The sequence below is a fragment of the Oncorhynchus clarkii genome, chromosome 20 (genome assembly GCF_045791955.1).
Source record: "Oncorhynchus clarkii lewisi isolate Uvic-CL-2024 chromosome 20, UVic_Ocla_1.0, whole genome shotgun sequence".
NCBI classification, from domain to species: Eukaryota; Metazoa; Chordata; class Actinopteri; order Salmoniformes; family Salmonidae; genus Oncorhynchus; species Oncorhynchus clarkii.
The window spans coordinates 76,322,859-76,347,011 of NC_092166.1; the positions used below are offsets into that span (position 1 = coordinate 76,322,859).

At 39.8% G+C, this 24,153-nt stretch overlaps 1 protein-coding gene across 2 annotated transcripts in view; it reads left to right on the forward strand.

Moving 5' to 3' along the window:
• The first annotated feature begins 1,009 nt into the window (after positions 1 to 1,009).
• The window catches only part of LOC139376917 (collagen, type XXI, alpha 1), a 45,417-nt gene continuing 22,273 nt past the window's right edge, over positions 1,010 to 24,153 (forward strand). The window contains exons 1-9 of one of the 2 annotated variants that reach the window (XM_071119912.1): positions 1,010 to 1,219; positions 4,967 to 5,097; positions 5,316 to 5,876; positions 7,077 to 7,242; positions 12,740 to 12,968; positions 14,772 to 14,945; positions 15,777 to 15,854; positions 18,351 to 18,440; positions 19,697 to 19,759. In XM_071119912.1, the coding sequence (XP_070976013.1) occupies positions 4,998 to 5,097; positions 5,316 to 5,876; positions 7,077 to 7,242; positions 12,740 to 12,968; positions 14,772 to 14,945; positions 15,777 to 15,854; positions 18,351 to 18,440; positions 19,697 to 19,759 (1,461 nt within the window). In that variant the 5' untranslated portion in view covers positions 1,010 to 1,219; positions 4,967 to 4,997. The remainder of the gene's footprint in view (positions 1,220 to 4,966; positions 5,098 to 5,315; positions 5,877 to 7,076; positions 7,243 to 12,739; positions 12,969 to 14,771; positions 14,946 to 15,776; positions 15,855 to 18,350; positions 18,441 to 19,696; positions 19,760 to 24,153) is intronic. The other variant, XM_071119913.1, reaches the window with a different exon arrangement.

The window sequence follows — 24,153 nt, forward strand, 5'->3', positions numbered from 1 at the left end:
AATTCGGCCCGTGTGCCGCCTATTGGGAAACCCTGTCCTACAGCATCTGGACAGCATTTCATGTGTATCTTAGTTATTACACTGAATTTTTTGTTCCCTTAGGTCAGGTTGTGAAATCATCTTGATGTGTACAATGTGTGTTTTTATTCTCATGAGATTTACATTGTGAAGGCCTAACATTGTGTATTCTGGGCTACCCTGGGAGTATTTCAGCCTGTATGCTGAAACTGCCCCCGTTAATCATTGCAATACTGAGGTGCAGAAAGCCAAAATGGAGTCATTAGTTGATGCAGGATGCTGCAGAGCTATGAAACTCAAAGAAATATGACAAACTGAAGTCTACAACAACATTCTCAACTGATATCAGATTTGGTTGGACATTTTTGACGAGTTTCAGCTGTAAGACTAGGCTACTAGGAACGGTACCATATCACAGTCATTTTATGCCCCTTGTTCATTGCTCACTTGTACCACATGATCTCCTGCCTGCTATCCACCTTGGTAAGCCCTTTCCATGAGCACACAATAGGAAAATGACAATGGGCAGATGGAGATATGGAGAACAACGGAATATGAAAAACAACGGAACAGAATGCCAGTTACCAAGCCCGAGGTTTGGTCCCAGCATGTGAAAGCCTGTAGCCTTATCTAGGACCTACCCTGGTTCCTGGAACCCTCAGGACTTCATGTGTATACCCTCAGCCCCCACACACAATCCTGTCCTTTTGACTACTCTTTTTCTCCTGGCACTGACAGAAAGAGGCTGTCTCTCTCAGTATTTCTTATCTGTCTCTCTCTTTTAGCCTGGATAATTAAGAGTGGCTGTTGGTCAGTAAAAGTTGGAGAAGACCCAGAGAAAAGAGAGAGAGGGAGAGAGGCAGAGAGAGAAAGAGGAGAAGAGAGAGGGGTAGAGAGAAGGGGGAGGGAGTGAGGTGAAGAAAGTGAAAGGGAAGAGGGGGAGAGCAAGAGAGAGGGGAAGAAAGTTAGAAGGGGAGACAGGGAGAGAGAAAGAGAGAGAGAGAGAGAGAGAGAGAGAGAGAACTGGAAAGTGAATGGAGAGGGCAGGCTTTCAGTCACAGGAGGAACATTTGGTGCAGTGCTGAAACTTCTTCCCCAAACACAGCTTCTTCTTCTACCTAGACCTTGCCACGGTTATGGCCACAGGGCACATATGAGAAGGTGACGGGGGACACTGACACTCGGACTACACTAACCACTGGTAACTTTTTTTTGGGGGGGGGGGGGGGGGGGGGGGTTTGCTTTTGCCATTTTTGGATAACTACATTTTGTACACTTGTTGATTTTGGGTCTGCAAGGGCCTTTGATGCCAATACTTTAATCTACGGTATGCTAAAGAATGTTTCATGTTTAAATTAGGAAACAGATTGTTTCTTGTTTGAAATGTGTTTATTATTCAATTGTTTAATGCATTGTAAAGCAAGTTGTACCTGTTGGATCCTTTTGGGATTTAGACTGAGTATGAACTTTCAGTACAATTTCAGATCATTCTGGTTTTTGAGTGTGTTTTAGTGTGTTGTAGCTTTCACTGAAGCTTTGTGCTTTATCAATGTCTCAATAGATGTGATAATCTACTAGTGTTTATATTCCTATGATCTGAGTGGCTGCAGCAGCAGACAGCAGGTAGCATACTGAAGACATTAGGAGCAGTTATCAGTCCCTTGTTTGTGCCTCTGTCATATGCAAAGAATGAATGGAATTATTTAACTGAACTCTGCTTGGCGCTCGACTCAGTCTCCTCTCATAAACAGAAAAAGAAAGTTGAGGGAACAAAATCCATAGAAATACCAAGATCAGGGGTTTGCATAAATTGCTTTCATGAGTTTCTGTGAGTGTGACAGATTTATATAAAACAAAAGTTAGTCATTCCCAAAAGTAAACCCCTAGCCTGTAGCTCATTCTAAAATAGGAACATATTGGATGATAATATACCCCTCCCAGGCTCCAAGTGGTTTAGTCTACTGTGATGATATGGGTTCATGGTTTTGCTTATTTGATTTGATTTCAAGGGAGAGCTAATATAATGTTTTGGCTTTTCCCTTGGTGCCTGAGGAACTTGGCAGTAATTAACGTTCCCCTTACCTTGGCAAAGTTGTAATCAATTATGTATATAAACCCTGGATTGCTGATGCTATGTATTGGCCAAAGAGAGGCTTTGAAACCACCAGTCTGCCATATTGGCACTCCCCAGAAGAAGCAGTCTTCCAAATGAATGAATGGAATTCTACAGTATTTCAATAAAAAAATTTAAGAACAAAATTACATGTATTTAAAGGTCCAAAGCAGCCATTTGTATCTCAATATCAAATCATTTCTGGCTAACAATTAATAACTTACTGTGATTGTTTTCTATTAATATGGTCATGAACAAAAAGATTGCTTCTTAGCAAAGAGCAATTTCTCAAACAAGAATTTTGCTAGGACTGTCTGGGAGTGGTCTGAGAGGGGAGGGATAACTGAAAAACTATCTGTTATTGGCAGAGAGCGTTGGAATTCCCATCAAAACAGGCAGACATTTCAGGCGGTATTTCCAAACAGCTCTTACACTAAAAGGGCATTATCATCATTTTCTGAATTTCAAGTTATTATTCCAACCTCAGTTTGGAAATATATACATATTTTACTGCACTGGGCAGTAAGTATTTTTGTTGTTGTAGTGGGGAAAGTAACAAACTATACTTTAAGGAATATTTCTAAATATATTTTTCTGCTTAGCTAACATAATCAAATGTATGTGTCTGTAATAAAATAAGGAGCGTATAATAGAATAAAGCTGGCAAAAACAAATTAAGATATGAAAAGAAATAGCTTCCAAAATAGTTTTTACAATGGTGGCGGAGTGTCACAATTGAGGCACGGTGGCTTAGAAACAGCTAGTCAGTCAGCTAGTGTACATGCTGTATAAATCATTGGTTGTAGTACATGCGGAACAGCAGCTGTTGATTTTGGGATGGAATAACTTTTAATTGCATTATTTAAAGGAGTTCAGTCCAAAATGCAATGGTTGACATATTAAACACAGTCATTTAAGACAGCAGGTGCTAATGTTTAAATAGCTGTTCTAGTAGGTGCACATTAACTTCCCCAATTAGCTTTGGAGTTGTGAAAACAACATCTCAAAAGTATCCCTAACAACAACTCTATGAATCAGAAGACCATAGCAACCAAAAAGGTTAGGGTAAGAACCAGATGAAGGAACCAGAAAATCCGTAAGTGATCATCTATATAAGTTTGTGCTTTCGGCTCGAACCACGAACAGGTTAACTCTGTTGGTAGCACCTTTTCTGGAAAAGTGGGAGGAATCAGCTGTTCAACATGAGCTTCCTGACTCCCATGTCCAGCTGGATACAACCCACCAGGCATGACATAAATATTTTACAAAGTATTGCTGCAAACTAGATGAATAACTCAGACTCGATAATAATAAATTAGGTGTCTGGAATAGAATTTGGAAGTCATGTTACGGGTTTTAGGCAATATGTCAGATGTAAAAAAATCTTTATGATGGATATTGTTTTGTGTTTTTCTAGTCGGGGGGGTTATAATAAACTGCATACCAGCGACCCGTCATCTTGACCAAGATGGAGAGCTATTAAGTGTCTGCACTGCTCCAATAACGTCAGAGGTCAATGACTGGGTCATACAAAATAAAAATAAACATATGGTTGACGGCACTGCACTGACCTGCAAAACAAGTGCATGGGTTATTTGAGAGAATTTTGTGGCATGCATTCTCAGCTGGTGCCTACTCCATCAAGCTTTAATGTAGCCCATTCAGGAATGTGTTCCTTTAACTGTGTAGTCCAATCACAACCAGGTCTCTTGGTGTCTTGGACAATGGTTGCCATCCATTCGTCATGACTACATGTGTTTGGTCACTGTCCAGAGCTGGAATTTCACTGTCTGACGCCATAAACGAATTCCATGTGGCTTTAGCAGAAATGTAGAAATATCCAGTTTGGGGTACTAGCGAATGGGTCTTTGCTATCTGGGGTCATTGGGAAGTCCCAACTCTGACGTCACCTCATTGAAGTTGAAATTTAAAACAGTAAGGGTTAGGGTTAGGGTAAGGGTAGGGGTTAAGGTTAAGGTTTATGGTAGGAATGTCCCAAGGATACAGGATTTTACTGACCATACCAAATTGCCCATGTCACGCTGCTCCAGCGACCTCCCCTAGTGCTCTGGACGGATTTGGGGGGAAAGACCGGAACAAAATGGCCGGCTCTACCATGGCAGTTTGGAGCCTCACTGAGCTGTGCCGCAAATCCCAGGTCAGGGAGTGGAAAAACACAGTCATGTTATGGCTGTGACAACAAACTGACTGCACAGTTACATATGGTGGATCAGGGTTAGATTTCGGTCATTGCAGAATTCTTCTATCCAAGTCTGGTCATTGTCTTAGGAAAACCCACTGCTTAAGGTTGATCGGATGGATTGACTGAGCTGACTAAAGGTCCTTCCTTCCTTCCACAAATGCTTTCTATGGAACATATCTGTTCCTCATTTATAGCTGCTTCTTTTTATAATGTCTGCAGTTTCTAACTTTCACGGGCTGGAAACTGCAATAAAATATACCATTTCCTAAAGAAGCCAGAGGGAAACAAAGAAGTATGATCAAAACAATTCTGAGTACTCACACACACGGAGAGAGAGCGAGTGTGTGAGAGAGAGCGAGTGTGTGTGAGAGAGAGAGACCTCAGAATGCTCTTCCATGTTTCATTGCCACTAACACATACTTAATTTGCTTTATCTTGTTTACAACAAATGCAATATACTGACCCTCCATCTTTTGTCACAGATATGTCTACTTTCAATATTAAGATATGCATTGCATGCAATTCAAGTAACAGCAGTGACAAGTAAGAAAAACGGTCTTGATTGGTTAACTGATATGAGCAATTGTAACGACAATCTCAGCAATGCATGTGTTGTTTCCCTTTCCCTATAGGGGCACAATTGGAGTTTGGTACTTCAGCATCATGGGTTGCAAAACAAGATCCATGCATTGTGTCTTGCGGTGTGTGTGCTTCATGCTCCTTCACTTGTCTTGTACAGCACAAGATGAGGACATGAGATTCAGTAAGAGTGCTTCTGTCTTCATCGTTATGTGTGACACATTTCCATTGCATGGTGTCCATTATCTCTCAGGTTTACTATAAAAACAGAATGGATGTTCAGGAAAGCTCTCTATGAACCGTATTGGTAAAGGCCATTCCTTTAGAAGAAGTGAATAATCTGCATTAATGTTTTTTCTCAAGGCTGTGTACCACCACTCATGTGTCTCATGTCTCTTACAGGTTGTAAGACTGTTGCAAGTGATCTGGTCTTTATCCTAGACGGCTCATGGAGTGTAGCTGATGTGAACTTTGAAATAGTCAAGCGATGGCTAGTCAACATCACCACAAGCTTTAACATCGGACAGAAGTTCACCCAGATCGGAGTGGTCCAATACAGTGATGATCCAATCATAAATATTCCACTAGGGAAGCACCTTCATATCAAGGATCTCATTAGAGCCATGGAATCCATTGACTACATGGGAGGAAATACAAGGACTGGGACGGCCATACAGTTTGCTAGCGACAAACTGTTTAACCTGTCTGAGAGAGGCCCAAAGGGCGTTGCTAGAATCGCTGTGGTCCTAACAGATGGGAAGTCACAAGATGAGGTGAAAGCTGCAGCAGAGGCAGCCAGGAGAAGAGGAATAATCATCTTTGCCATTGGTGTGGGATCTGAGACAGAAGAGGCAGAGTTGAATGCTATTGGAAACAAGCCATCCTCCAACTACGTGTTTTACGTTGATGACTATAAAGCTATTTCCAAGATCCGTGAGACCATAAGGCAGAAATTGTGTGAAGGTAGGCATTGTTGTGATGACAAAATGGGGACAGTCATAAGCCCTATCCCTCAGCTTTATAACAAACCAAGTGGGGCAATCATTTTTGTTGTTGTTGGTTAAAATGAAGGAGCGGGCCTTTAAGGACTCTTCGGTTCATTTAACATGTTTGCACATTGCCAACCATTGAAGCTCTTCAAAACCAAGAAATGTCTTGAAATCAAATGTTTTCTCAAGATCTAATGATTGGGAATGTAAATGTTTTCTAAAGCTGATGACTATGGATGACGAGCCAAACTGTGCCAAGAGAATAATGTCAATGTGATGTTAGTGCTTCAGGTGACCCAATATCTGGGCTGGGCAAAGGAGAAGATGATATGATGTGATCTGCTCTCTGCCCAAGGCCTAAATAAAAATGAACAAGCAACAACAACAAAACAGCTATCAATTGCTTTTGACCGGAAGATGCACCTTCTGGAAAGAAACAATACATAATGATTTTTTTTGTTTGCTTGTAGATTTTTATTTAGATCTTTTTTGAAGGAACATACATGGCGTAACGGCAGTAAATTACAATAGTTTCTGGCAGCGCAGGCATATTTGGTCAGTAATTCTGAAATTTTGACGCTTGCAGAGCTGGTGAATGGTAGCTTGAATGGTAGCGTTTTGTGCAGAGAGGCGATCTCGTCATATTCATCATCTCCTTTGCCCAGATACTGGTTCATGCTTCAGAGTGAGGTAAAGGTTAGTGAAGCTATTTAAAACAAAAGGGTTTTGTCAAGAACAAGAGCAAAAACAACTCCCAGAACCAAGCATAAAACAATAGTTAGGAAAATCGGACCTATTTGAGTGGTTGTATCCACTTAAAAACAGTAAGGATGCCTGATCCCATGTAAATGAATAGCCTACTGTAATAATTAACATGCGTGATTAAGGGGTGGGTGTAATGGTCAAATTCTGTCTGGTTTTCACAATGGGAGGGGTGTTCTTTAGACAGCTTGCCTATTTGCAAAATGTCCAGTGATCCTTTCCAATGCCTTTTACAACAGATTATCTGACACTTCAGTTTCCAGGTCAAATTAAATGGATGTAACTCAAAATTAACATGCAGCCCGACCAGAAAAAAGGATGGTGGTATGAAAGTGTGTTTGTGATGTTCAACCAGTCACACAAAAATACGTACTCTGCTGTGTTCTAAATTCTCTCATTCTCTTTATTTCAGAGACTGTTTGTCCAAGCAGTATCTCAGTCGATAACGGTGATGTGAAGGGCTTCGATATTCTACAGTATCTTAATTTGGCCAAAAAGGTCAAAAAAACTCAAGGGTCTTTCTATGGCTCCAAAGCCTTCCAGGTGACATCTGGCGTTGACCTGAGTGAAAGCACGACGTAAGCGTTAACGCCATGCCATGTCCAGTGGCGTAGCACAGTTTCACTGGGCCCCCTGTTTTTCATGTGGGCAGAGAGAAACATTTGCATATTTATAGCTAATCTCATGCTATTTTACACATTTTGGCTATGAGGTATATATATTTTTTTTGCTATTTTATAGCTCAGGGATTCTTGAAAGACAGGACAATCTCAACTTTCTTTCCACAAATATTTGTCTTAAGAAAAATAAAAATAAAAATGAAACATATTTTGTAGGCCAAAGTATCAGCTACAGTATAACAGCATGTAAATGAACAACCTCCAATTTCTATATGTTTTCATAAAATGAAACTAACTGGATTCCTACAAACCCCATCAGACACCATAAAAGGCATTTTATTTTTACAATTATTATCGAACAAGTGTTTAAAGGCCTATATAAAAAAACATATTTTATATAATATTGAATTTGACCTTTATTGCTACAGCCCATAGAAACACATTGAACTACACATTAATAAATGGCAAAAAATAAATAATAAGGAACAAGGTTTAGAATGAGAAAACTTAGACCCATGTTTGGTCACGTTATTTTTGGCACATTTTACCTATACATTTTTGCAGCCTGGTACTGGATTACCTTCAGACAACTTCCCTGAAGCTTATTAGTTTGTAACTCACACTGTTTGGATTTTACAGACAGATTTGTTGCAAATGTCTTGTCTGGATTCTCTCATGTGTATTAAAAGGCCACTTTCAAAAGCCCCGTTGTATGGATTAAGTGAAAACTTTATATATCCGGAAAGAGGGGATTGAGCTGCAGCCAATACAATAAATTGTACTGTATGTCTCTAACTTAAACACACAGGGAGCAGGATACTCAATATCCAAAATGACATCACCTTGTGGGTGTGGGTGTGTCAATCAAATCTAGGGGGTTTTAAAGTTAGAGATGGCTATTTCATGAAACTCAATAAGATAATTTTCTAGTTAATAACCATCATTGCCAGTTTTAAAAATTTTAAACACTTTTTTGGAAAGTTTGAAATTGGGTTCCTTTGCTTCGGACAAAGGCATTTTGAAAGTTTAGACAATTCCTAAAACAAATCTCGTCCCTTCTAAGATTCTCATGAATGTACATTTTAGGGCTCAAATAAAAATAACACAACATAATCATATTTTTTTAACTATAAAAATACAATTTCCCTGTCGGACAACAATTGTCCTGACTTTCAAGAGTCTCTGAGCTAATTTCCTGACATTCTACATATTGCTGAGAGAAAATGTTGTTGTTATAAAGCTAATTTCCTATAATTCTGAACATTTCTTTCATGGTATGATGATTTTTTGGGGGGGTTGGGGGACCACAAATCTCGTTGACCCCCCCCCCGTACCTCAGTATGCGCAACGCCAGTGGCTGTGTCAATATTTTTTTTTAGATATATTTTTTTTATTAACCATCCCTCTTCAGAGGACAAATGTCTTTATTATTCTTTTTTCTGTTACATATACACTACCGTTGAAAGGTTTGGGGTCACTTAGAAATGTTCTTGTTTTTGAATGAAAAGCAAAAAAAATGTATCCATTAAAATAGCTTCAAATTGATCAGAAATACAGTGTTGACATTGTTAATGCTGAAATTGACTATTGTAGCTGGAAACGGCAGATTTTTAATGGAATATCTATATAGGTGTACAGAGGCCCATTATCAGCAACCATCACTCCTGTGTTCCAATGGCATGTTGTGTTAGCTAATCCAAGTTCATCATTTTAAAAGGCTAATTGATCATTAGAAAACCCTTTTACAATTATGTTAGCACAGCTGAAAACTGTTGTACTGTTTAAAGAAGCAATAAAAGTGGCCTTCTTTAGACAAGTTGAGTATCTGGAGCATCAGCATTTGTGGTTTCGATTACAGGCTCAAAATGGCCAGAAACAAAGAACTTTCTTCTGAAACTCGTCAGTCAATTATTGTTCTGAGAAATGAAGGCTATTCCATGTGAGAAGCGAGCATAGAGCATAGAAGTAGTTTAGCTCGTCTGGTAGGCTTGTGTCACTGGGAAGCTCTCGGCTGTGCTTCCCTTTGTAGTCTGTAATGGTTTGTAAGCCCTGCCACATCCGACAAGCGTCAGAGCCAGTGTAGTACGATTCGATCTTAGCCCTGTATTGACGCTTTGCCTGTTTGATGGTTCATCGGAGGGCATAGCGGGATTTCTTATAAGCTTCCGGGTTAGAGTCCCGCTCCTTGAATGCGGCAGCTCTTGCCTTTAGCTCAGTGTGGATGCTGCCTCTAATCCATGGCTTCTGGTTGGGGTATGTAAGTACAGCCACTGTAGGGACGACATCATCAATGCACTTATTGATGAAGCCAATGATTGATCAGAGGAGGAATCCCAGAACATATTCCAGTCTGTGCTAGCAAAACAGTCCTGTTGATTAGCATCTGCTTCCTCTGACCACTTTTTTTATTGATCTAGTCACTGGTGCTTCCTGCTTTAATTTTTGTTTGGTATCAGGAGTCAGGAGGATAAAACTATGGTCAGATTTGCCAAATGGAGAGTGAGGGAGAGCTTTGTATGCATCTCTGTGTGTGGAGTATAGGTGGTCCAGAGTTATTTTCCCTCTGGTTGCACATTTAACATGCTGATAGAAATTTGGTAAAATGGATTTAAGGTTCCCTGCATTAAAGTCCCCAGCAACTAGGAGCGCCACCTCTGGGTGAGCGTTTTCTTGTTTGCTTATGGTGGAATATAGCTCATTCAATGCTGTCTTAGTGCTAGCCTCTGACTGTGGTGGTATGTAAACAGCTACAAAGAATACAGATCACAACTATCTCAGTAAGTAGTGTGGTCTACAGCTTATCGTGAGATACTCTCACTCAGGCGAGCAATAGCTCGAGACTTCCTTAGATATCGTGCACCAGCTGTTTACAAAAATACATAGACCGCCACCCCTTGTCTTACCAGACGCCGCTGTTCTATCCTGCCGGTACAGCGAATAACCAGCCAGCTGTATGTTGATGTTGTAGTCGTTCAGCCACGACTCCGTGAAACATAAGATGTTACAGTTTTTAATGTCCTGTTGGTAGTTTAATCTTCCGCGTAACTCGTCGAGTTTATTGTCCAAAGATTGCACTTTGCTACCAGAATGGAGGGAAGTGGGGGTTTATTCGATCGCCTATGAATCCTTAGAAGGCAGCCTGACCTTCACCCCCTCTTTTTCCGCCTCCTCTTCACGCAGATCACAGGATCGGGGCCTGTTCTCAAGGAAGCAGTGTATCCTTCGTGTCGGGCTCATCATAGTTGTGAAAGGAAAAAGAGGATTCTGCTAGTCCGTCGTGAGTAATCGCAGTCCTGATGTCTAGAAGTTATTTTCGCTCATAAGAGACGGTAGCGGCAACATTATGTACAAAAAAAGATTTTAAAAAAGTTACAAATAACACAAATAAACGAACAAGAAAACACAAAAAACATCTGCCATCCTCTCAGGCGCCATCTTACTTACTTACTTACTTATTGCTCATTCAATCAGTACAACAGTTTTCAGCTGTGCTAACATAATTGCAAAATGGTTTAATTTTATCTTTAAGTCAGTTAAGAACTAATTCTTATTTTCAATGAGAGCCTAGGAACAGTGGTTTAACTGCCTGTTCAGGGGCAGAACGACAGATTTGTATCTTGTCAGCTCGGGGATTTGAATTTGCAACCTTTCGGTTATTAGTCCAACACTCTAACCACTAGGCTACCCTGCCACCCCAATTAGCCTTTTAAAATGATAAACTTGGATTAGCTAACACAACATGCCATTGGAACACAGGAGTGATGGTTGCTGATAAAGGGCCTCTGTACGCCTATGTAGATATTCCTTTAGCCGTTTCCAGCTACAATAGTAATTTACAACATTAACAATGTCTACACTGTATTTCTGATCAATTTGATGTTATTTTAATAGACAAAATTAGCTTTTCTTTCAAAAATAAGGAAATGTCTAAGTGTCCCCAAACATTGAATGGTAGTGTACATACATTTTATAAATACATTTTCGTATACATTTTGCATACACATTTTACATGCACATTTTACATACATGGTACTTTTATATAAAGCATTCACATAACAATAATACAATACCAAACATAAACTCTTTAATCCCAACCCTCAGCCCATCCCACCTATCACCATAGACCTCAGCTCTTTAATCCCACCCCTCAGCCCATCCCACCTATCACCATAGACCTCAGCTCTTTAATCCCAACCCTCAACCCATCCCACCTATCACCATAGACCTCAGCTCTTTAATCCCACCCCTCAGCCCATCCCACATATCACCATAGACCTCAGCTCTTTAAACCCAACCCTTAGCACATCCCACCTATCACCATAGACCTCAGCTCTTTAATCCCAACCCTCAACCCATCCCACCTATCACCATAGACCTCAGCTCTTTAATCCCAACCCTCAGCCCATCCCACCTATCGCCATAGACCTCAGCTCTTTAATCCCAACCCTCAGCCTATCCCACCTATCACCATAGACCTCAGCTCTTTAATCCCAACCCTCAGCCTATCCCACCTATCACCATAGACCTCAGCTCTTTAATCCCAACCCTCAGCCTATCCCACCTATCACCATAGACCTCAGCTCTTTAATCCCAACCCTCAGCCTATCCCACCTATCACCATAGACCTCAGCTCTTTAATCCCAACCCTCAGCCTATCCCACCTATCACCATAGACCTCAGCTCTTTAATCCCAACCCTCAGCCTATCCCACCTATCACCATAGACCTCAGCTCTTTAATCCCAACCCTCAGCCTATCCCACCTATCACCATAGACCTCAGCTCTTTAATCCCAACCCTCAGCCTATCCCACCTATCACCATAGACCTCAGCTCTTTAATCCCAACCCTCAGCCCATCCCACCTATCACCATAGACCTCAGCTCTTTAATCCCAACCCTCAGCCTATCCCACCTATCACCATAGACCTCAGCTCTTTAATCCCAACCCTCAGCCTATCCCACCTATCACCATAGACCTCAGCTCTTTAATCCCAACCCTCAGCCCATCCCACCTATCACCATAGACCTCAGCTCTTTAATCCCAACCCTCAGCCCATCCCACCTATCACCATAGACCTCAGCTCTTTAATCCCAACCCTCAGCCTATCCCACCTATCACCATAGACCTCAGCTCTTTAATCCCAACCCTCAGCCTATCCCACCTATCACCATAGACCTCAGCTCTTTAATCCCAACCCTCAGCCCATCCCACATATCACCGTAGACCACCCTCGTTTAGTTTCCATGTGCCATATATTTTTCAATTGTGATGTTTTACATAATTTTTTTACATTTCTAATCGTGTAGTATCCACAGATTGTGAGGTAAAGATGGTAACCTTTCCTACGAGTGTCACTGTTGCCATGTCTACTTTATCACTCTGGTTTCATAGTGATGTGATTGACTGGTTGTTTCATGGTGATGTGATTGACTGGTTGTTTAATTTTGGCCCACAGGAACTTGTTTCCAGACGGCCTGCCTCCGTCCTACGTCTTTGTGTCCACACTGAGGTACAAGGGGTCTCTGCTCAGGGAAGAGTGGGACTTATGGAGGGTACAGACCAATAACGGGAAACCACAAATGGCTGTCACACTTAACGGATTTGAACGCAATGTCAAGTTCACTACAACCAGTGTAGCACCAGGTGATACTCAGACAGTGGTCTTCCAACAAGAACCTTCCAAGGTACCTCAACACCATGAGTCTTCCAAACCACCAAAACAGACACATGACATGATAGTACTTTACAGATGTCGCATCTTTATTTGACCTCTGTTTATTGGTACACTTTTTATTATCTATCCTGATTGCCTAGTCACTTTTACCCCTACCTACAGTACCAGTCAAACGTCTGGATACACCTACTCATTCAAGGGTTTTTCTTTATTTTTAGTATTTTCTAGTAATAGTGAGTACATCAAAAGTATGAAATAACACATATGAAATCATGTAGTAACCAGAAAATGTGTTAAACAAATTAAAATAGATTTTATATTTGAGATTCTTCAAAGATGACAGCTTTGCATCAAGGCAAAGAAAACCCCTTGAATGAGTAGGTGTCCAAACTTTTGACTGGTACCGTATATGAGAATATAACCTCAACTACCTCATACACTCATACACATTGACTCGGTACTGTTACTCCTTGTGCGTTATTGTTATTAGTTGTGTTACTATTTTCTATTTTTCTTCGTTATTTTTCTTACTCTTTATCTCTGCATTGTTGGTAAAGGGCTCATAAGTAAGCATTTCATTGTAAAGTCTGCACCGGTTATATTCAGCACATTTGACATTCAATTTGATTTGATTTGACTTGTATTGTATAGTCACAGCAAATTAATCCTGCGGAAACAGGATTTGAATGTTTAATCCATAATGTTGCTTGAGCGGTGGTTAGGCCTTTAGCGGGTGAAAATGAGGCTACTTGTAAAGTGGGATACTGTTACTATAACCATCTGTTAGTGCAGGTTTTCAATTAATTTTTGTAAATCACGAAGCTCATGTGCATTTCCTGTGAAACAGTGAAATCCTCAGCAACAAAAGAGTGATTAAGATGATAAATCTGTACCGAGCCCCAACGAAAATGTAAAATCATGACTTGTTTGTGGCATTTATAAAACCTAAATTTGGAAAAGAGAAACAAAAATAGTCTGGCTAAGTCATTAATTCATTTCTCTCCAGAACTGGCAATCATCATGAAAATCTCTGAGGCAGATGTACAGTCTCTACAGTCCATGAAACACAGAGAGTCCTCATAAAACAGTGATAGGGTTTATTACTACACACACTAATGATATGACAACAAGCTACATTATATTCCAAAGAAGCATTTTCGGGAAAATAACTAGCTTTCTAAGGACTAGGATGTGGGGGGATTGAAGACTGTGACATTTGAGGAGAATGGGATGTAGTGAATTGAAAGAATGATTCAATATGGTTAGATAATAAGTTCTTGGAGATCAGTCACCTTATCAGACTATTTGAAATCATCCAACGTTTTCCTACTGGCCTTGTGCTAGCCGAGGCCTACTTTACAATGGCTTCTTGACATGCCTGAGTTAAATGTCATGGTCTGCCTTTAGACAGGCAGACCAATTCTGATATTGTTTTCACTAGTTGTTCTTTTGACCAATCAGATCAGCTCTAAAAGATATCTGATGTAAAAAAAAATATCTGATGTTATTGGTCAAAATACCAATTAGTTAAAAAAATATCTGTATTGAGGTGCCTGTCTAAACGCAGCCTTTGATTTCTTACGTTTTGACCATATGGATTAGTGATTTTAACTAAAAAGAAAAGAAACTGATCTTCTAAAGCTGAGCCTGTCTTTATTCTTTGTTTCTCCATTGTTCTTTCTATCAGTGTTTTGTGATTGCCCAACAATTTCATATCCATTGCACTCTCTAGTAAGCAGGTTGCTACATTCTCCTAGACCTTGTTGACCTTTGTATATATAATCATTCCTTATCCTCTTTTCTTGTCAAATAGAAACTATTTGATGAGAACTGGCACCAGCTTCGCCTACTGGTCACTGAGCAGGATGTTACCCTGTATGTTGATGACCTGGAAATTGAAACCATGCCATTGGAACCTCCTGTTGGTATCTTCATTAATGGGAAGACCCAGATCGGAAAGTATGTCAGCAAAGAGACGACTGTACCAGTAAGTATCCGGAGATAACATTTTCAGAACCAATAACGTGCATTCGTGCTTCTTTGAGCAAGACAACTGTCGTTTACAGATGTAGGATCTTAATTTGAGCCAGTTTGCTACAACAAGAAAATAATCCTTCTGCAACAGGAAATGTGAATTACAATAAATTACAATTAATGGGCATTTTTGTAGGGGTTGATGAATTTTTTGCGAGGGAAATTACACATTTTACAAGCCTTTTAAAACCTAAAATACACCACAAGTTTGCAAAGATCTCCTTCAACATTGTGATCAAATTAACATCCTACATCTGTACATTGGATAGCATTTAAGCGGCTATTGGTCTTACTGTTTAACAGTAGGATATGAAGAGTCAATATTCTGCATTTTCCTTTAAAACATACTGACCTCAGTAGATTAGAAAATCTTGCCACGAAGAACCTCTCTGCCCTTTATGTCTTATTTAGTCTTTGCTTTATTAGGCCATGTTGATACTTGGTGTGCTGTGCCAAACATCCTCAACCTGCAATCAATCATAATGATGTGTGTTAAAATGAACAACTTTTGGCCAAGCTAATTTGAGACGTGCAACCTGAATGTTGCTGGATTTGTTTTCAACCCATAAAACTTGAAAATGACCTGCAAGTAAATCCTTACAAGTTATGGTAAATATAATGAAGGTGTCACTTAAGTCTAGAGAAATAACTTCCTGGTATGGTGATGAGAGGGACTTATTACTTTTCATGAATCGTTATAAAACTCTTATCAAGATAAAGTAACCACTTGTTAGTGTTGAAATGCTTTTCCCCCGACCGTACGATAATCCTTTATCTTTAACAGTTTGAGATTATGAAACTCAGGATCTACTGCGACCCCGAGCAGAACAACCGTGAGACTGCCTGTGAAATACCTGGAGTTGTGAGTACAACCAACTTTTTGGATGTGTCCTTGTAATTAATGTGGCACATTAAAACCAAACCACATTTTTTAAGGGATCACATATTTTCCTGTTTGTGATCACAATGCACCACTATACTGTATACCACCATACCACCACCATGAGTTAGTATCGGGGAAAATCCATACAATGTTCATCTTGAAATCTGTTGAAATTTGTCAAAGAACGTTACTTTTTCTTTCTTCTTCTCCTCTTTCAGTTGTGCATTGAATCATATGGTACTAGGAATATGATTCACGATATATGACCCGTGTTTTATAGATTATTACACGTATCACTTGTTTGACCTCATCCTGCTTTCTACTGTGCTGTGGTGGAGCGCCTTTACCTCTGCTTGCCACATGCACATTGCTCTCACTGTTATTTTACCGTCTGACAGCAAATCTGTTTGTGAAGCAGTGGCCAAATGCTGCATTGGCTTGGCTATTGCTTTCACTACTAACCCACGATGCCAGACCATTGTTTTGCCTATGTGGTTTCTGGATATCAGTTTGGGAGAAACAAAAAGAGAGGGACCGAGAGGCACTGAAAACACAACCGCATGCCAGCATCTCTCTCTCTCTCTCTCTCTCTCTCCCTGCATGTCTTGCATTGTCTCATTTACCTTCAACCAGTGTTATTGTCTAAATGAATTGGTCTATTAGTGTGAGATTACAGGTTCCAGGCGCTTCCATGACATAATCTCGCTCCTTTTATTTCCAGGACGGCGAGGTATGTATTTTGGCTGATGGCTTTGCTCGCTTACAAAGTAAACCCTAGTTTAATTTTCATCGCGAGAGGTAAGACTATACTTTATTTTATGGTCTTTTGCAGTGTCACTTTTTTATTTTTTTATTTTTTTTATTTAACCTTTATTCAACCAGGCAAGTCAGTTAGGAACAAATTCTTATTTACAATGACGGCCTAGGAACAGTGGGTAAACTGCCTTGTTCAGGTGCAGAACAATAGATTTTTACCTTGTGAGCTCGGGGATTCGATCTAGCAACCTTTCGGTTACTGGCCCACTAGGCTACCTGCCATCACTAATCTGCTAGGGGTTGTGCAATGTATAGGTAACACTTTACCTTAAAGGAAAATTCCACCCAACATTCTATCTTTTGGTATTGGTTTTATTAGTCCATTGTTTATATAATCCCAATTTGTTTTGCATGCCAGCAATTATGTGACGCAATCAATACACACCATCATATAATGCAACATACTGACTGTATTACTGTATTTTGAAAGTTATATACAGTATCTTGAAAATGTGGTTGCTGACATGCAACAGATTTTGGGACTATATCAACAAGGGACTCATGAAACAAACTAAAATATAGTTTTGGGGTTTTCTTTGAAGTTTCCCTTATACCCAGGTAACTGCACAGCACTAACTATAGTTACAACATTGTAATGGGGAAGGGAAAGGGGATACCTAGTCAATTGCACAACTGAATGCATTCAATCAGAATGTGTCTTCCGCATTTAACCAAACCCCTCTGAATCAGCGAAGTGCGGGGGGCTTCTGTAATCGACGTCTACATCATAGGAGCCCGGGGAGCAGTTGTTGTTGGGGGTTAACTGCCTTGCTCAAGGGCAAAACGTCAGATTTTTACCACCTTGCCGGCTTGACAATTTGCACCAGCGTCCTTTCAGTTACTGGCCCAACACTCTTAACCGCTAGGCTACCGGTAATACAAAAGTAATCACATGGTAATAACGTTATGTTGAACATACCTATAGTTACATTTTATGAATTTCAGGGTAAGTCCAAAGTAATATTTTTCCCTTGCGTCAAGCAAGCAAACATATTTGTACTAATATGCAGTCAAGGTTTTTTGTCTCTTGCTATAAACATGTAATATAGCCCTTTGTCTCTAGAACCATGTTTGCAAAGTCATTTTGCTGGAAGTGTCTGCTGTGTGAATGCTACTAGGCTGCCAAATGCTAAATGATACGACTTCTAAGAGACCTGAACTGAATGCACTCCCTTGGCTTCAGTTGTCTGAGTGTCTGTTAGCAGGAAATCAGACATATCATTGATTAATTGCTCGTATGTCTTCCATATGACAAGAGTATGGCTTAGTGATCACTATGTTCAAACCTTTTACTGCAGTAGGCAGAGTGTTTCTTGGTAGTCTACTTTAAAACAAAAGTACACACCTCACACACACATGGCTATGGACTTTAAAAAAAGACACCTGTACCATGTCAGATATAGCGTTGAAATGTATTACATTTTGAGTTCGCATCCCAATATTACACTTTATATACGTAACAGAAGAAATAAGAGGGAAAAAAAGTTTGACATTGAAACACTGGATTTTTGGCTGTTATTTAAAATAATTTTGATTAATTATGAAAAATATGAATCACTTTCCACCCATGAGGCCACTAGAGGGTGATTTGGTGGTTTGACCGCTGGAAAGGGCCACGTGCCATTAGTGAATGGTGTGCGTGTTTCTTGTTTATTCCAGTGCGCCAATGGCCCTGGTGACATAGACGTGGACCCCACTCCAGAACCATGTACCTGTCCTCCCGGACCTCCTGGTCTTCAAGGAATGAAGGTCAGTCAGAAGGGTTACATCACCGTGCTTGCCAGTTTCTAAATCAGGTGTCAACTCCTTCCATCAGGACATGATGCTGTGCAAATCAAATACACTTCTGAAAGCGTTTCACTTTTGAACAGTTTTCTGACATAAATGGTTTTGTCTACCCACAACTTGCATGACCAATTCATCCAAGACGTGAACGTACAGCCAAATAGAAAGATGCGGTTCAAACGGATGTGGCTTTGTGCCTACAGTACGTCACTGTGACAGCAATGCATGTGATTGGGTTGTGGTTGGAAGATGTTATCAATAAGACCTGCCCCACTGTCCAACGTCTTTATTGATGGAAATAATGAACCATTGAAAAAGGGACTAGTTACGGATTGTTTGGCAAGAGAATGACAAGTTGACTAAAAGTACAAACAGACTGGCTCCTAGGCTAAATAAAGTTTCCTTAAATGGGCCACAAAATAAAGTGCTGTGTGACACATTTAATTGTTCACAGAGCATAAGCCAAAGAATTTACAAGATGTTAAAAGTTAAACTAAAACGTTTCACCTTTAAGCAATATTACCACAGCAACAGGTCCTTTCATTCTGTAAAAGTGCACAAGGTTATAGGCATGTTTGTGTTTATAAGGCCATAGTCACGCATGGGTACAAATCCAGTTTTTCAACAGGAAAAGATTGCTCTTAAAGGTTTTAATAATACATCCAAAAGGCTACAAGCATGGCTGGTTCGCGGATGGATCTTTTGGGCTGAATCAGAGGAAACTGGTGGGAGGAGCTACAGGAGGACGGGCTCATTGTAATGGCTGGAATGGAATCAATGGAATGGAGTTAAACATGTTTCCATAATTGTTATGTGTTTCTTACTATTCAATTTACTCCCTTCCATCCATTACAATGAGCCCGTCCTCCTATATATCCTCCCACCAGCCTCCTATGGGGCTGGTATATTAACAGGAATTGTAGCAAAGGGCATCTTGAATCAAGTGAAGCTCAACATGTCCTGCTGAGACATGAACTCAGAATGATCTTTCGTACTGATAAAGTCTGTAAAACCTTGAAAGGTCTTTTCCAGGAAAGGTAAAAAGCATTTCTGTTTGATGCTCCTCACAAAGAACATGTTTTAAAACCGAATCGGTGCTGCTTTGCAGCATGCAATAGACAAACAGTTTCTGAGTAGTTCAGCGGGTTTCATGAGTGGTGCAATTGTATTGTTTAAAGATCAAAATGGTCCAGTCAATAACATGCTGTGTTCTCTGTCAGGGGGAAGCAGGAACAATGGGGAACCCAGGTCAAGCTGGTCCTGCTGGTGCTGATGGTAAGCCTGTGAGTACTACATAGTTTAATATACAAACATCTACTTACTCAACACCCATCAGAATCGAACACTTTTGGAGAAAATAAATGCATTGAAAATGGATTAATTGCTATTCGGGACATTGCTGAATGGGCATTCAAATCAGTTGGATGCCAGTTGGATGTTTTGGATGTCAAGAGAATTCCCGTTAATGTTGTAACGGTTAAAGAGCACACTTGGAGAGAGAGGGTGAAAGGGGATACCTAGTCAGTTGCACAACTGAATGCATTCAACCAAAACGTGTAACCCAAACCCTCTGAATCAGGTGCAGGGGGCTGCCTTAATTGACGCCCATGCCATCGGCACCCGGGGTAGAGTACATAGTGGTGCTAATAAGTACCCTTTCTCCAGCAGGATTTACCTTCTAGGGATTTCAGGGCATTTTTCACATGCTTAAAAGGAAAGGGAAAAGAGGTTCATGTCTGAGTGTTAAGTACAGTATCTGGTACTTAACTCTAAAGTCTTTTTCTCCCTACTGGGTGGCAGGAGAAACTTTATGACTCCTGCCAGTGTGATAACTGGGCACACGAGGCGGGCCAGATGGAGGCGGGCCAGATGGAATTTCATTATTTGCAGAAAAGCTTTGTGTTAAATATGATTAATAAGTCCAGGGCCCGTATCCACAAAGTGTCTCAGAGTAGGAGTGTTGATCACAAAGATTAAGATTATATGGACATATTCTAGATCAGCACTCCTACTTTGAGACGCTTTGTGGATACGGGCCCAGATCTAATTTCTAGACTAGATTGTACTCAAACGTAAGTAATCACCGCTGCCACAGTTTCTAACATACATAAATGTGCAGAGAGTAGGAAAAAAGGTGCTATCTAGAACCAAAAAGGGTTCTTCGGCTGTCCCTATAGGATAACCCTTTTTGGTTCCACGTAGAACTCTTTCTGGTTCCATGTAGGACCCTTTCCACAAAGGGTTCTACATGAAACCCTAAAAGTTATTCCTGGAACCAAAAAGGGCTATCCTATGTGGACAGCCGAAGAACCCTTTTAGAATCCTTTTTTTCTAAGTGGAGATTTGATATAATGATCTGGTCGCCACTGAAGATGCTAAAGCATATTGGATCTTCACCTGATTACATGTTAAGTGGCTGATAGTCAGAACATAACGATTATGAAATAGATCATGAAGATAGTCATGGAGCAAGTCCTCCCTGAGATGCTCTCTAACATCAAGCAGAAAGGAAAAGAGAATAATCTGTCAATTGTAAAGGTGAATGTCTCTCTAACCTAGTGTCTGGCTTAATGATAAAGTCCCTACATATCTTCGTTCCATGTTGGTGTTTGATTTCTTTGAGTTAGAGCAGAATTGTCTTACCAGAATTGATTGAATAGACCCTTAGTGGATTGGATCATGACCTTTAGGGGACTGTTCATTTCTAAGGGCTAGACTTCATGCCATGAAGCAAATGTTTTTGGAAATCTGACAAATGTTTTAAGAGGACTCATGGTCATTGTTTCCATGAAACAGTACAGCACATGTTACCTCGCAGGGGACTGTCACTGTAACAAGATAAATCTCACAGAAGCAGTAGATTTTTTAGTAGGCGTTTGTGCATTAGCGGTTTGGCATTTGTTGTTTTTTGTGGTATGACTCAGATTTCACTGAAACTGTTAAGCAGGAGGTAAGAGTGTCTGTATGAATACTTACACAAGAACCTTGAAATTCAGTAACTGAAAACATGTTTGCTGATATTGCTTGTTTGCTTGTACCAGCTCTACCATCACTTTGAACTTGTAGGGTGATTTCCTGGACACAGAAAATCAGAGAATCTACATTACAAGTTATTTTTAATTCAGGACTAGTCTGAGTCTGTGTCCGGAAAACCACCCTGTAATGACTCAGTAATGTTTGCCCAAAGTGGCATATAAAGTCAATTTTGAATATCATCATTATTCTTGTAAATTGTCATGTAACAAAGACTATTGTCTCATTTTCTGCCTAAACTATATCAGGGACAAAATAACCATTGTTTCACTAATTTTTATGAACTCAATTTGTTCATTGTTATCTATCAATGGACTCTTTATCAACTCACTGTTCGGATGACATTTTGAAGTCCTATATTTTCCTAGCTTTTTCCATTAGAGGCTTTGAAATGCTGTATGGTTGGAAGGACAGTACGTTGGTCTGTGTGGGGTGTTCAACTTGCACTCGATACTAATCTCTACTGATGACTGAGGTCACGAGATTTGTAGACCAGTTTACAATACAAAGATGAATTCTTTGTGAACATGTTGTGGCCTTTAAATACTGGCATTGTATTATTGGAGCAAATCTTCCTCCAAAGTGCCATAAAGAGATGAGAGAGTGTCTTTCATAAATGTCTTGTGAAGTCTTTCCTTTGTAACCAGAGGAAAGATATTAGTTTCGTTCAAACCCTACACTACATAACAACGAAAGCAGTACATATCATCCTCCTACATTTCATCCTCCCACTGAAGTTGGGGCAGATGTTACATTTGGGTTTATCCCAAAATATGAGGGCTGTTTTATTGCAAATGCTAATTTCCGTAGCAACTGAGAATATGTTAGTTCCCAGTAAACATCCTCTAGTGGTTTGAGTCATTAAATAGAATTGAATAATTATCTTAATTGAACAGTCCTCAAATTTTCCCCAATGAATTTGTCGACACACTTACAGTTGAATAAACAAAGGGTACCCACTTGTAGTGTAATCAAGTATGGGTGTGGAAGTGTGAAAGAACTTACAGAACTGGAACCATACTCTGTACAGTAATCAAGTTTACCATCATACTAAGAGCAAAGATCTATGATCAATGCAGAAACGTATCTACACTCAGAAAGCATACTTTTCTCCTGACTATTTTTTCTTATGTTAAATATAGACATGCAGATGTCAAAAAACAAAAAAAGAACATACCATTCCTGTGCCAGTTTATGATATTAAAATCAAGTAAAATGCAGCATGGAACTATATTGTAGCTAACAGGTAGTGTGAATTGTAAATTGCTACCTATGTAGTACTTCATATCTAGGGCAGAGGCTCAAGTTTTCCATAACAGCTGCAGAGCAGCAGTATGAGCGCTAATTCATTAATGAGTTTCATATGCTCTCTTGACGTAAAATTATGAAGTGTATAGTGCTTGGCGGTGGTGCTCACCACTCTCACGAGGATAAAAGTACGTCTCCTAAAAGCAATGGAAAAAGGGGTTCACCCTCTTTCATGGCCATGTAGGAATAAGATTTGGAGAAAATAAATTGCCTGATGTTTGATTAAACTGATTAGCATTTTTCAACAGATTCCAATTGAAAGCTGGCTGGAGGTCATGTCCTCATATAGATTTTGGTTGTCCTGCTGTGAGGACAAAGGCATAGTTTACCCATAACCTTATAACCTTGACTTTTACAGGATACCAAAAACCTTGTCTTAAGTATACCAGCAACATGTTTCAACTGATAAAGGCTTTTTAGAGCTTTAATAATCCCTACATAGAGGTCTTACGAATCCTCTATAAGCAAAGTCATACTACAAAAAGAGTGATAAAAAAGGTGCTTACATCTGTTTTGTCAAATCTATCAAAACCCTTTTGGCACCCTTCATATGGCATTTGATTATGAATGACTTCTGAAGCATCTATATAGGCCTTATAAAGGGCTAATGAAGGCTTATAAAGTGTGTATGTATGAAGGTTTTAAAAGTTGTTTTAAAATTTTGAAGGGGCAATTGCAGTAGCTACATCCATTTTTGGACACAGAAAGGAATGATATGTACACATTGATTCTTGAAGAATATAACTTTTATAAATGCCTCATGGGCTTAGTTAAACTGTCGTACCCCATCAGAACCCAAAATATTACCTTGTTTTACACCAATGTTTGTAAACAAACACTGTATAGCCTGTATAGGTTAAAACTATAATTTGACTATTGTTATGTTTTAATTATCAGAGTAAGAACTCGACGGACACTATGAAAGCTCACACCAAGTTTATTCGCCCATTGCTTCAATACAGCTGCATTAGACAAGACAAAAAAAATATTCACACAAGCACTGATATTGAACTCTTTCTCCCAGGCTGAGTCTCCTCCTACACATCTGAACAGCCAATGCATCCCTGTTGCTAGACAGAACCTTAGTGATATCTGTTCTTCCTCACTTCATCTGACCTGACCTCTGCCCCAAAGTGCTCAATCCTACCAAAATCACTTCTGTCATGGTGACTAGGATCCCTGAAGGCTAATGATAACACATCCTGACACAATGTAAACATGATACATTCCACTCTCTCCCTCAGTGACATTAATAAGTATATTTCATGATTTCACAAGTCAAGAAATCCCGAACCCAACACTATATATATAAAGCATTCATTACACATATATAATA